We start from the raw sequence: 13,966 nt of genomic DNA, 5'->3' as shown, positions 1-13,966 counted from the left end.
TACTCTGTGTGATCTTTCCAACTTAATGCTGTCAGATAACCATGTTAACTTGCATAATAACTTTCCTTTCTTATTCTGCTATTGACTTTCCCCTTTTCCTTTAGTTATAGATGCTCTTCTGTTTCAAATCTCTAAGCTAATAGTGAAAAATATGTAAGGTATGAGTATGGTGTGCTTGCATGTTTTGGATATTTATGCCTGTGTAGTTCTTTTTTTTTGTTCTTTCCCTTTTTTTTTTGTAGTGACTTGTCCAAAATGCACTCACTCTTCATTGTGCTGTGTGTGTCAGTCACATGGATGCTTTGTGAAATACCATTTGCTTCTCTGCTTTTGGAAAGTGCTGTACAAAATTGGTGTTGTGTGCCCTGTTACTTCTTCTTTATTTTTTATTCCCCTTCCTCAGCCCCGTTATGTTGTACAATATTAAACCCTCTCGTGGTCTCTCAGGCTGTGGACTGTCCATGGTGCAATAAACACCAATTAGAACTCCTGTCTCTTCCTGAAAGAGACCCCTTCTGAAAGGAGAGAGGAGGGGAAATAATTACAGGAAAAGAAATGAGAAGCATCCACCAGAACTCAGTTGTGTCCCATGGTGATGCCAGTTCTTACCCTGTCAGTTTTGTCCCGGTCCTGCCCCTCTCTCTCTCTTTCAGAGGGGAGGTGAGGTCGCGCTGTGCGGGGCGCAGGAGGCAGCGCAGTCACGTTTGAAAGCTGAGTCTGTGCACCACAGACTGATACCTGGGGAATATTGACTCCTGGATCACTACTGACGAGCTTTGTTTATTTAAACTCTTCTCAGTGTGCTCTGATTAGCTGTGTTTGGTGGGACAGCCTCAGTGTTATTTCTGTCTCGGATACTCAACAGGATGTTGACCAACGTGATCCACGAGGCCGGACTTTGTTGCACCTCGCTGTTTCCTTGGGCTATATAGAATCTGCCAAAGTCCTCCTCCAACACAAGGCAGATGTGACTAGAGAGAACGCGCAGGGATGGACAGGTAAAGTTGACTTGGGAAACAGAAGTCACGTGCTGATGCTTTTCAGTGGCAGATGTTGTATTTTCACTGCTTTTACGTTGTGTGGTTTGCTCGGAAAGCAAACAGAAGCCAGCTCGTGTCTGGATTTCTTTCAGTTTTACACGAAGCTGTCAGTACAGGAGATCCAGAGATGGTGCAAATGATTCTGCAGCATCGGGACTACCAGCAGACCTCCATGACTCTGGGAGGAGTTCCCGAATTACTCCAGAAGATTAATGAGGTAATGGTTCAGTTTAAACCGCTTACTCCAGACTGTAGTTCTCACTCAAGTAGCTCAGTTGACTAAACTGAAACCAGATGGGCAGCTGTGTTTTCATTTCGATGGGCACATTCCATAACCCTATGGGAGATGGGGACTTTTTTCTTGAGTTTACTTTGAAATCCTTAGTCAGGGACTCAAGCATTAGAGGCTGAATCTTGACGGTGTTACTGCTTCTATAGTAAAATGAAGAAGAACAGCTCATGGGAAAGCAGCAGTGGTAGGCCAGTGTCTCATGTTTGATAGTTTCAATTTCATTTTTTTGATGTTCACTTAGCTCATCTCGAGTTCTGTTCTGTTTTGTTTTCCTTCATCTAAAATGTTCACAAGAAATGCTGTACTGAATGTTGGGTTAAAACTATTTCATGGAGCATTCATAAAGTGTTTTCCTTTTCCAGACTCCTGACTTCTATGTGGAGATGAAATGGGAGTTCACTAGCTGGGGTAAGAATCCTGCTCATTGTTACCTCTTCAAAACTAGACAAAGGGACTTGCTTACGTGCAGATGTCACAACAGATATGCAGGGAATTATCTGCTCCCCAGAATCCTTATCTTTTCACCTCTCTAAATAGCCTCTTGTATTTTTGTTGCACAATTATTCTTTGTTTCCTTTTTATTTGCTTTGTTTGTTTGAGTTTTTGGTTGGTTTTGTTTGGTTGGTTTTTTTAGATGGAGACTTTGGCCATTGTTAGAATTGCTGAAGACTTTCCCTGGGCTTTGTTTCCTTGTCTCTGGCTACCCATGACTAAGCCCATGGTGCATATCTCATATCTAGATGCACAGACTACTGGGGAAGTACCTGCTTTTCTTTTCAAGGGATGGAAAGAAGGCCTTACAGTTGCCTTAATTTGCTAAGCAGATAATTATTAGATGGCTAGGAGATGGGATGAATGCCATTTCACATCTTTTAGTCTGAACTCATGTATTTTGCTTCTCATGTTCATCTCTAAATTAAAGTTGGTGGGTTTTGTCCCTAAACTGATTGTTCTTAAAGCTAAAGAAGGTCACTACTTGCCTCCTCTGGAATAGTGATCATAGCACTGAGCAGTCCTGTGTCAGGGGTGTAGCTTCTGCTCGAGTTCACGCTTCCTGTGTGCTTCGTCTCTTGAACATTTTCTGTTTACATTTTTCTCATATTTCTTTTATAGTCCCACTGGTTTCTAGAGTTTGTCCGAGTGATGTCTGCCGCATCTGGAAAAGTGGTGCCAAGCTGCGTGTGGATATCACTTTACTGGGCTTTGAAAACATGAGCTGGGAGAGAGGAAGGCGTAGTTTAATTTTCAAGGGAGAAGGTAAATATTTTAGCACGTCTGCACCATTGATCACCAAACACTGTGTGAGCCACAATGAGAAATCCTGGTTTTGCACAAAAAGACTTTTTGTGGAGGCCAAGTACTGAATTTTCTAAGTTTTATGCATGTATTCTGTGAGTGTCTCAGACACTGTTTTGTGGTTTAACATAACAGCTTAATTTTTTCCTTTGAGTAAATCTGAGGTCAAACTTTGGTAATGGGGCTAAAATTTGACTTCAGTCTTTTCCTTAGTTTTCCTCTTCCTGTTCTCCTGCCCCCCAAATAAAAATAACTTTAGCTACAGCTCCAAATTTTCTCAGTTGAGTGTGAAATACAGTGAAGTCGTGTCCACCCTGATTTGAATGCAGTATATTCTCAGTTTTTCCTTCTGGAATACCATTGCTAAGGTTTTTTTAGATTGAAATGTACCATTTCCAACAGATACTGGAGGGTGGGCAGAACTCATTGAGATCAACCACGATGACAAGTTTGTTACGACGGAGCGTTTTGAGATTTCCCAACACATGAAGCGTCTGACGTTGGGATCTATGACACCAAAGAGAAAAGACGTGGAAAGACGCCTTACATCTCCTATTATTAATACGTGCCTTGATACCAAAAATATTGCTTTTGAAAGGTGAGGTGCAAAGTTTCTTGTAACAAATAAACACTTCAAGATGGTGGATGATCACTCTTGCAATAAAGCCTTAAGGCCAAACTCTCAAAAGCCCTCATAATAAAAACTTCTAGGGCTAGATCTGAAGTTACTTTAAACTTCACATATCATTAGATAAAGAAATCTCCCATTAATACTTTAAATAAAATAGGTGTATATTGTGTCTTTCCACAGACACACCTTTATCTTCCCTGTTCACTATGCGTGTTTATCCAGGTGTCTGTCAGCTCAGTTCAAACAGGAGCTTTTGTGAAGCTCCGTGTGGAGCATTCTGTGATGCACTAAACCACCCCCATGATCATACAAAACAAGTGTTTTCAAAGTGAGATGTGTAATTCCGACATCTTTCTCCTGAATATTTAGTACCCTTTCAAAGCTGCCCAGGATTAGTCCCTGTGATGTTCCCTGAGCCTTAGGAACTGCAGCATCTCCACATCCACAAACTAAGATTTTATAATTTTTTTTAGACAACTATTCCTACTATCCAGTTCCCCAAATTGCAGTGACAGGTTACTTTTGAAATTAAACTGTGTGCATTAAAAGCTGCTGTGCCCAGACTGTCAGACTGAATAATTCAGTAAGTTTTTCTGCTGTCATCTTCCTCTGTGGCTCAGGTATCCACATCTCAATCTAAAATCTCTGCCCGAGCCTTTGCCCTTTGGTCACGGACTGCACGAGAACAGAAACAGCTCGGCTTCCTCAGCCCTCTCGTGATATGTGTGTGAGGACAGACTGACCTGTGCTTTTGTCTGGGGTTAATAACCAAATAACCTATCAAATGGTGTTTAAAATGGGGACTGTGTAGAAATGCAACTGTATGAACACTTGTGGCATTCACTTTTTGTCAGAACCACCTCTGGATTCTGGGTATGGAGGACGGAAAAGGCAGAAGGTGTAAATGGTTATGAAGCAAAGGTAAGGCCTGTTCTGTTCTATTAAGAGATCTTCCAGGTAACTGAAGTGTGATTGTGCTTTGCCTTCATTTCCTGACTATTTCAGGTCTTAGACTTCCCATGGAGAGCTTTATTGTGTTACCAGTAGAACTGGGCAGGAGCAAGGAGCTTCAAGGCTGCCAGGCTTGTGGGAGGGATGGTGCCTGTATGCGGGAACATCAGGAGGGGCTGTTGGGGAGAGGGAGGATCAAAGCATTTCAGGAGAAGAGGGGCAAAAGATTCATCATAACTGTTAGAACTCCTTTGCATCCAAAAACTGGAACTGATTCTTGAATGTTTTCATTCTTTCACTGCTTAAAAGATGAGGAACCCGCTGGTGAAGTGCTTTGAGCACTCTAGTAACAGTATTGCAAGGACATAGCAGCCTCCTGCTGCCCTGAGTTGCATCATAAGTTCAAGTAATAACAGACTGCTGGTAAATTAAAGACCCTGACCATGCTGATGCATCATACAGTTGCTTAGATTTATTCCATGTGACACTGGTGTTCTCTTCCTTTGCACTTCAGTGAAATGTTTTTGAAGCTGGCTTTACAACCTTACTGTTTCAGGAGTTTAAGTTAGGAATCACAAGAATTAAATTCCCTGATTCCTAAGTCTGTGTTTACTCCAGGTTTTGGAATGTGTGCAATAAACTACATTTTGTAATTTCATTTAACAGAAGGGTAAGTGTTGAATAGCTTTCTATGTTTATATGAAGGTTTTTCCCATAAGACTGCAGGACTATTCAGTTGGACACTGGGGTTCATTAGTGTTCCTGCAGAATTGAACTGTCACTAAGTTTCATTTGGAAGGTTTTACGAGTGACCTCTGTTTAGAAATAGCCTTATCTGACTTTCCTTCCCCATTTTCTCTGAAAATCTCTTCCCAGGTGGAGGTTCTTTCCAGCAAGTTTGGCAATGCCTGTCTAGTGTTGATGTTGGTTTAGTTAGGTACAAAAGTGTATTTAAAAGTGTGTAAATCTGCTTTCCAGGAGCTCAGTGGAAGGGCTGACTTCTGCTGCTGTCAATGTCCGTGACCAAACTCCTTTGCCATTGTTTCAGCACAGGATGCTCGCGAGATTAGTGCTGCCTGGAGATACGGTGGTGTATGATTTGCAGGGTTTCTTATTTTATCAACTTGCCCAGCAGGTGGCATGTAGTTTCTGCATCGTAGGTCTGTCAAGACTCTACTGTAGGATTTCCATCATAGCAAAGCAAATAGAAAAATCAAAGTGCAGCATTTCCTGTTGATCAGCAGTATGATCAAGATTAAGATCTTTGTCAATGAGAGACAGATCCATGCTGTTTTATTTTGTCTTTAGATTTGTGTATGTGGTGTTTTACTGGAGAACTTTTTTTTTTAACCTGTGATGCTTTTTGCTTTTTGTCTTTTTCTTTTTTTTTTTTAAAGGTATACATTGCAAACAATGTGAATGTTGTCACAAAAATCCGAACAGAACATCTAACAGAAGAGGAGAAGAGAAGATATAAAGGTAGTATCTTTGTTGGCCTACCTTGGGGCCCAGGAGGAGGTGAATAGTACAGCTATCTGCTAATGCCAGAAACCACTGAAAATCTTTGCCTCTATTCTGTGTGTTGTACCCATTTCATACTGTCAGGCCCTGGGTTTGCCTGGTAAAGCATGCAGGAAATGGGAACGGCTTCCCTTCGGGTTAGAGTCCTTGCTTGTTAGCCTGGCGTGTATGTGAATTTTGCTGCTGTAATAGATTTTTAAAATTTTTTTCCCTCCTACTGTCTGAAGCTGATAGGAACCCCCTGGAATCGTTTCTGGGTACGGTGGAGCATGAGTATGGTGCTCAGGTGAGTGTCTTTGACATCAAAACAGGTCACTGCAGTGCAGAGATACGTGCTGACAGGAATTCTAAGTGTGTTAAATTGCCTCTTTTTTCTTTAGATTGGCAGCAATTTTGATTGTGAGGTTTAGATTTTCCCTGAGAAGGTTTTTGTTTGTTTTAAGCCCTTAAATATTCTGTGAATAGCAGGTACCTGCAGATCTTTCACGGATCTAGAGATTTTTCTTTAAAATACCCCATCAAAACTTTGCCTTTAATAAAGGATTCAGAGCCTGAAAATGTTGTAGTTTGTGTGTGTGTGTCTCTGATAAGTTTCTAGCTTTAAAATGTTTAAGTAGATTTTCCTGTTCCTAAAATGTTTGGAGATTTTTAACCTCAATAGAAAGCAGTCTAAAGGTGTGCACTCATATTTATGGCTGTATGTCACTGGTGTCAGTCAGTTACTTCACAAGAGGTAAATTCAAAGTTTCTTACAATAGCCACTATTTGTTCTGTAATTTTCTGTTCTGTTTGGTTTTTGTTTGGTTTTTTTTCTCCCCTCTCTTTCCTTATAGAGTACGACCAAGACAACAGAGTATGCTGCAAGCAACAATCCTACTGCTATTACTCTGGAGGAATATTTTGACCCAGAATTTGATTTGAAAGGTAGAGACATAGGAAGACCGAAGGAAGTCACCATTCGAACGCAGAAGTGAGACATGAAATTTTAACTATTTCTAGTTTGTCTCTTCCCAGTCATCTAATCTCTGGAAATCATTTTCACAATTATCCACTGTGGTTTTCCCCTGGCTTTCAAAATTAATCAAAAGAGAGAGATCTTTAAGTATTCAGCTATAGTCTAATTCTTCTTCCAGTAAGTGAAAGAACAGATTTGGACTAGTGCTGTTGGTAACCTCCTGCGCTTTGCCTTGAGTATGACCAGGGATGGGGTTTGGTTCCTCAGAGCAGTGACTGTTCTGACTCTGATGTGTATGCAGCAGGTGACAATGCTGTGTGTTTTGCTTTGCCTCTGTTCCTAAATTATAAACTTGAAATGCTTTTATGAAACATCCAGGCTGGATGAGGCTTTGAGCAACCTGGTCTAGTGGAAGATGTCCCTGTTCATGGCAGGGGGGTTGGAACTGGATGAGCTTTAAGGTCCCTTCCAATCCAAACCATTCTATGATTCTATGAAACTTTCCCTTTTAGGTTTAAAGCCACTTTGTGGATGAGTGAAGAGTTTCCCTTGTCCCTTATGGAACAAGTCACTCCGATCATTGATCTCATGGCCAGGACTAGTGCACACTTTGCCAGACTTAGGGATTTCATCACTCTGGAATTTCCACCAGGATTTCCTGTCAAAATTGGTAATATTTAGCAATTTTTTATTGCAGCATCTTCATTTCCATTCTTTCTATTTGTTTTGCAGTGTGTATTTATAAAAAAGTGGCAGCTTTTTTACTAGGCATCTCACTGATACCTAGAACTGATAACCCAGGTGTTTGTTTTCTTGTACATCTGGGATCATTGATTACAAATTCAGAATGACCAGTACAGAATTATAATTTTAAAGACACTGTCATTTCAGTAAGAATGAGCTGTTGCTAAGCCCATTTCTTTTAGCTTCAGTGCCTTAGATTTGGCAAATCTTATTATAAAATAAGAGATTTAGAGAGTGAGAATGGCTAAGGGCAACTCCTTGGTGAAATGAGTTACTGTACTTTGTCATTATGGAATGGTGTTTGTAGAATATCTTCAATAAACATGTAGGGGTTTGATGTGGCTGTTGGTGTGGAAGTGAATGAGTCTTCTCTTTTTGACAGAAATCTTGTACTCTTTCTTACAGAAATCCCCTTATTTCATGTGCTGAATGCCCGAATTACATTTGAAAATGTCAATGGCTGCAGGACGGCTGACAAAGCATCATCACCAATGGTTGGAGGTGCACAGTGTGAGTCAGGTAAGGAGTAGAAAGATGTAGTGATCACATCTTAGGTGGAACACACAGAAAAGAGGGGTTAACTGCAGAGAATGAAACATTCCCAGGTGAGAGGAAGCTGCAACACATCACAGCTGATCTGGAGTGTGTGGTACTGGTTGTACGGACCCATTCTGCCCCTTTCCGTGCCTGCCAAACTGACTCAGCTGAGCTTCCCCAAGTATTTTGAGGTCTAAGTTCTGATCCAAACTATTGCTGTGGGAAGTGGAAGACAAATTCCTGTGACAGCTCAGTCTGCATGCGCTTTCAGAAGAGAGTGGATTAGGTTTGACTAGGATGCTCATGACTGTCCTGTGCCCTATTGCAGACCCGTTCATTAGAAATAACCACAGAAGAGCCACTGTGGTATTTATCTTTTGCAACCCTTTTCCCACCCCCCGCAATCTGGATTTGTCAGAGGTCAGCCACCTTAGCCCTCCAGTGCATGCTGGTTTTATTTGTATAACTTGCCAGCATCCTAAAGAAAGACTGCATTCTGTCTTCCTGCTGTTCTTATTTGCCACAGAAGTCTTTCAAAGCCTGTTGCTATGTTTAGCCAGGTGATTTATCTGGGTTTTTTTGAGTTAAACTTAATTGTGCATAAACATTCAGCAGAAATTTTTTAAGTCACAACTTGTAAGAATGCACTATGCTGTGTTTTTAACTATATTTGGCTTCTCCAGGTGCTAATTTTGAGGTTGACCAGTCAGTGTTTGAGATCCCCAAATCTTACCATGTCCAAGATGACGGCAGGAACATACTGGTGCAGGATGAAGATAACGAGATCATGCAGTTTGCTATTCAGCAGAGTTTGTTGGAATCCGGTGGAAATAAAGTAAGTGTGCTGTCATCTGTGCAGCTTGGGTCTGACAGTTTGACAAGGACTATGCAGCAATAGCTGCATCTCTGAATTAAACTAATGTAGGACTTATTTTCCTAAGAATCTCAGAAGATAAAAATACAGTAATGTATTTCAAAGCAGAAATAGGAGTGATTTAAGAGTTACCTGGCAGTGAGTTGAACTGCAGATCTGTTAACTGCTGTGGAATTGTCTCTTTCCCCATTTTTAGGAAGTGGGGGTGCATTCCAATGGAGCAGTTGCATATTCACAGGACTTCAATATACAGTATCAGAGGTAACTCACTTTTTTTTTCACATGAAGCCGTGCAGTGACAGAGCAGAAATCCTCCCAACAGTAGCATGAAGCCATTTTGCTGGTTTTATTTAGTGTGTCTAGTAGCAGATGCACAGAACTCAAGGTCTCTTTTCTTGTGCTGCTTCTGACTTCTATTTTTCCAAGAAGCAAGGGCTCTAAACTGGGCCTGTCTGGTTTATGTAGCGTAGCTCTTTAGCTCAGCTGCAGGACTGGTCTGCACACAACAAATTCTTTACCCAGCAAATAAACACAGTCCTCTGCTCTGCTCCTAAAACTGTGAATTTAGTCCCTCTGGGTTGAATGTTTGTTTATTAGATGCTGCATGCTTTGGGGTAACTCTTCTTTCTTTTAAAAATCATTATATAAAACTTAGCAAGCTATATTTAATGGACCCTTGAGAATATGTTGTGGTATCTGTGGGGTCTTCCTGCGGTTAAGTGTGAGGAAATCTTTGTGCACACCAAGAGCCGCGTCCTCTGGGTTCTTTTGTACGTGGGAAATCATGTGAACTTTAAACGTGGTGAGAGTGCTTTTGGAAGCCCATTGAAGATTTAACTGTTAATATGTATGAAAGATTCTGAGGAACCTTTAAAGAACAAGTTTTACTTTTGGGAATTTTACATATGTTAGAACAACTGCTCTCTTATCCTGACAACTGCTTTCTGCCCTCTGGGGAGAGATTTTCAGGTTTGCAGTTAGAAAGCAGTTGCTAGGAAGGATCATTGCAGGACATGTGAAATAGGCTCTGTCTCTCTTACTTCTTGAAGCTCTTTTTCTCCTTCAGGGCACTGCAGGAGAGCTATCTCGCAAGCTCAGGTAACTCACACTGCAGCACCCCTAGTGAACCTTCCAGTTTTGAAAAAGACTTACAGCTTGCCATGGAGTTGTCTGTCCGCGAGCAGGAGGAACGGGAGAAGCAACGTCGTGAAGAGGAAGATGCGGAGCTTCAGCAAGTTTTACAGCTTTCTCTTGTGGAAAAATAACTCCTTAGTCATCTCCTGAAATAAGGATGACCAAATCTGCATAAAACTGAAGGTTTTCAGAGCTGTCGGGCTGAAGACCACTCCTGGATTGCTTAAGTAAACATTTCACCTGCCTTCTAAGTTGGTATCAGCTACAAAATGCTGATTTATTTTTGTTTAAGGGAGTTTCAGATCATGGGACTCTGCGTTTGGCTCCTCAATCATGTAGTCTTAGCTTTGAAGGAAAAGTTTTTATCTCTAAACGTATTTATTGAAGAGCAGATGGAACTTTTGCTTAGCATCGGGATATAGGATTGCAGTAAAGCTTGAAAACCTGATTTATGGGGAGTTCAGGAGGGAAACTTCATTACTTACCAAAGAAATACTCATCTGCTTAGTCCTTTGTGAATAATTCAAAGCCATTGCCTGTTTCTTCCAGTTGTGACGTGGAAGAGTATCTATGTGCATACACACACACACCTTACAGTAGTTCTTCATGCTGACAGTGTACCCTGCTGACAGATGTTTTCTGTTAGTTTTGTTTATATGTGATTATCTCTTCTCTAGTAACTGAGATTTTTATCATGTGCTCCTGCTTAAGAGGGATAATTTTATACTTGAACAGCTAATCAAAGCTCAAGATTAAACTAGTGCTTTCTGGAAAAAAAAAAAAGGACAAAACAAGTAGCCAGTAAAATTTTAAAGCCTAAAAAATGGGACCATGTGTCTAGTAAAGCAGCAGTTTCTGCAGTGATTCAAAACCAGCTAGTTCCCATAGTCAGAGGGCAGCAAGAAAATAAGTGATAGATAGAGGTGCTTCTTGAGATCACTTGGGGTGTGTGCGTGAGCACGTGCCTGCGTGCGGGTGCTAAATTCAACTAGGAAAAAAAACTTCAGGTGAAATTTTAATGTGTACTTATCGGAAGGTAAATTTTAATTCTGTCATCTGAAAGGGAAAACGCGCGTTGCTTTTTAAAATTCAAATGCTCATCCTTCATGTGAATACATATATTTTTTTATCTGAATATTTTTATTGATTTTAAACGAAGCCAATATGACTACACTCATGGAAGTGGTATTGTAGCAGCTCACAGGTATGTTTTAACCAGCTTTCCTCAGGTCTTTGGTCATAGGATGTGTTTGTAGCTATTTTATCCACACTTCTGTCAGCGTTTACAGTTCTTACACTGTGACTCTCAAGTGCACTCCACAAGTACACAACGTGCATCCACGGGACGGCCTTACAGTAGTTAAATGTGAGCAATATTCCCCTGTCCTGGCTGGCAGAAGTGTGAAGAACCCATGGTACATACGGGCTGATCTTGCTCCCTAATCCTGCGCTTGTTCCTTGGGCAAAACAGGGCCGTTCTGCGTGACCAACTATTAACCAGGATAAAATCACTGTCAAATGGACTTGCTCGTAACCAGGGAGGTGGTTGGTAACTCAGAACCCGGTTTTAAACCAATAACCCATCGTTTTACATAGCAAATGATTAAAGTGCTTTCAGTGTACACTGGTATCTCTGCACCGTTTCTGTTTCATGACACAGCTTGCATCCCTAAATAGCTTCTCTGGTGTCTGCAGGAACGTTGACTTTCCTGCACAGGGGCAGTGGTCCGCGGTGGAATTGCATCTTTCTTTGCAGGGGGATTATTGTGTCTTTCACAGTTGAGAAAAAAGGGAATAAGCTTTGCATTGAGCTCTTGACAAAGGTGTGAGGTAGGAGATGAAACTGTGGGTTTTTCCTCCAGCGGAAATAAAGAGAACTATTGCCTTTCTAAAACCACCTGTCTGACATTGGGTTGTTTGTTTGTTTGTTTGTTTGTTTTTTCCTTCAATTAAGCATTTTGAAGGGGAGGGGGAATTTTTTTTTTTCCAAGCTGATTTTGTTTTCTGTTTTTTTTTTTTATATTGTAAATAAAAGAATATTGAGCAGTTTCAGCTCAAGTTAAAAAAAAAATAAAAATAAAAAAATTGGGTGGTTGGGTTTGGATCTTTTGTGTGGGTTTTGTTTTGGTGTTTTTTTTTGCTTTGTGGATTTTTTTGTTTGTGGATTTGTGGGAGGAGGTTTGGGGTTTTTTTTATTTTTTTACTTTCTGTGACATTTGCATCATTGCAGGTGCTGCTTTCCTTAAAGCCTAGCTTACATCTCGCATTATATGGGTAAAAACTATCCTCTGAAAGAAAAAACCAAAGCTACTGCAGAGTGTTGCACGACACAGGAGCATTTTTTTCTAACATGGTAACTGGAGTCTTTTTTTAATAATTATCATCTGCCTTTTTCTTGCATTTTTATACCTTTATCATCTGTGAAACTGTCAAAGATTGTTCTGGTTTAGTCTGAAACAGACTCATAATCCCTGAAAACATTTTTCTGACCTTTTCAGCCCCCTGTGAGTCTCCCTGCTCTGCAAACAGGGTCAGTGCAGCACGGCCCGTGCTGAGGCAGCGTGCTGGAGGACTGCAGCGTTTCTGTAAGTACCTTGTGAGTAACAAAGAGACGAGAGGGATGGATGGGGTGTTTAATATTAATGCAGAGACTGCTCTAGAACTTCTCTTTCCAAGAAAGCCTCAGGCTTGTGTAGGAGAGCAGAAGTTCAGATACAAATCCCTGTAGTTTGTTCTAAAACTAGAACATGCCTTAATTTGATGCTGTTTCCAGTGTCAGGGCTGCTGTGTCTGTTCATGAGGCTTAAGTATGAACTTCTTGTGCTTTTGGACTGTTGTTTCAGTGTACAACAATAATTCATTATGTGCTTAATTTGGAAATCCTTCTTGCACAGCTTTGGGTGACTTTTGATTCAAAATAGTGAAGTCTTTGTAACTGAACTTCACCTGTTAATGTCTGCTGGTAACTGCATTACCCTTGCAGGATGAGCTTTCATTTTCATTTTGCTATTAATGGATCCTTGTTAACAAGCATCCATGAGAAGAGGGCCTTCAGCCAGTTGTTATATCGCACCCTGTTCCCTCGCCACTGAAAAGGGGGCAGAGAACAGCAAGATGATCAGATGGGAAGGGGAACTGCCTCATCCCCTCCTACAGCTTAATCACAAGCAGAACAGCCATGAATAAATAAGAGTCCTGGATTGTTTACTTAGCTTTTTATTTGTACAAAGAGACAGAGCAGGGAGTGAAAAAGGAATGCAAACAAGAATGCTGCTCCCAGAAACTCGGAGCTGTAGCTGCAAACACCATCCACCCCCCCACCAGCAGCACAGCTCCAGGATGAGTTTTACACCAGATGAAAGACCAACAAAAATCAGTGATACAGGACCCGGTGATGAAACAAGCAGCAGTAGAACAGTGTTACCCTTGCTTCCTCGCTCATCTTTCCCTTAAATTACTAACTAGGTCTGTTCTAGGCCAGCCTCCTACTGTCCCTGTACTAATAGAGCAGCAGCAAAGCAAATCTCTCCATTGCCATGAGCATGGTCAGTGTCCTTTAAAACAAACTAAAGGGAAAACATGTCAGGTGCAGCACCAGGTTTTAGAGAACAGCTCAACACAATTGTTCTGGAAGTTAAGTTTTAAAACACTAAATAAATTAATAGCCAAACCACCCCTATGTTAAATACCAAAGTAATACTTAATAAAGCAAAATCCAGTTACTACTCATAGCAGTGCAAAACAAAATAGCAGCATTTATATGCAGGTGTGATTTCAGTGTAAACACTTGAATTTGTTACTGAAAATGCACAGAGCAGGTCTGGCTGGAGCTTAAACACAACGTGCTTCCAGAGAGCCTGGCACTTCTAAAGAGCCTGATCCCAGCAGCCCCAAGCACCTGCCTGGCTTGCAGGCTTTTGGAGGCTCCTGTTTCCAGTAGGACAGGGACCTGCTCTGGAGCACAAATCCACCTGCAAGGAGCTGAGTGTTC

The 13,966-nt window shown here is 41.1% G+C and overlaps 1 protein-coding gene across 2 annotated transcripts in view; it reads left to right on the top strand.

Annotated features, from left to right (window-relative positions):
• ANKRD13A (ankyrin repeat domain 13A) overlaps positions 1-10,251 on the top strand; it is an 11,812-nt gene extending 1,561 nt beyond the window's left edge. Inside the window, exons 2-16 of one of the 2 annotated variants that reach the window (XM_029087363.1) lie at positions 866-998; positions 1,133-1,257; positions 1,695-1,740; positions 2,446-2,589; positions 3,031-3,226; positions 4,114-4,180; positions 5,608-5,689; positions 5,959-6,017; positions 6,565-6,701; positions 7,199-7,356; positions 7,836-7,949; positions 8,140-8,148; positions 8,651-8,802; positions 9,038-9,102; positions 9,908-10,106. In XM_029087363.1, the coding sequence (XP_028943196.1) occupies positions 1,168-1,257; positions 1,695-1,740; positions 2,446-2,589; positions 3,031-3,226; positions 4,114-4,180; positions 5,608-5,689; positions 5,959-6,017; positions 6,565-6,701; positions 7,199-7,356; positions 7,836-7,949; positions 8,140-8,148; positions 8,651-8,802; positions 9,038-9,102; positions 9,908-10,106 (1,518 nt within the window). In that variant the 5' untranslated portion in view covers positions 866-998; positions 1,133-1,167. Of the gene's footprint in view, positions 1-865; positions 999-1,132; positions 1,258-1,694; positions 1,741-2,445; positions 2,590-3,030; positions 3,227-4,113; positions 4,181-5,607; positions 5,690-5,958; positions 6,018-6,564; positions 6,702-7,198; positions 7,357-7,835; positions 7,950-8,139; positions 8,149-8,650; positions 8,803-9,037; positions 9,103-9,907 lie in introns of both variants that reach the window. The other variant, XM_010177563.2, reaches the window with a different exon arrangement.
• Positions 10,252-13,966: the final 3,715 nt, after the last annotated feature.

The sequence above is a fragment of the Antrostomus carolinensis genome, unplaced genomic scaffold (assembly GCF_000700745.2).
Source record: "Antrostomus carolinensis isolate BGI_N321 unplaced genomic scaffold, ASM70074v2 scaffold41581, whole genome shotgun sequence".
Classification (NCBI taxonomy): domain Eukaryota; kingdom Metazoa; phylum Chordata; class Aves; order Caprimulgiformes; family Caprimulgidae; genus Antrostomus; species Antrostomus carolinensis.
Note: the sequence above shows the minus strand (reverse complement) of the source record. Positions and strands in the feature narration are given on the sequence as shown.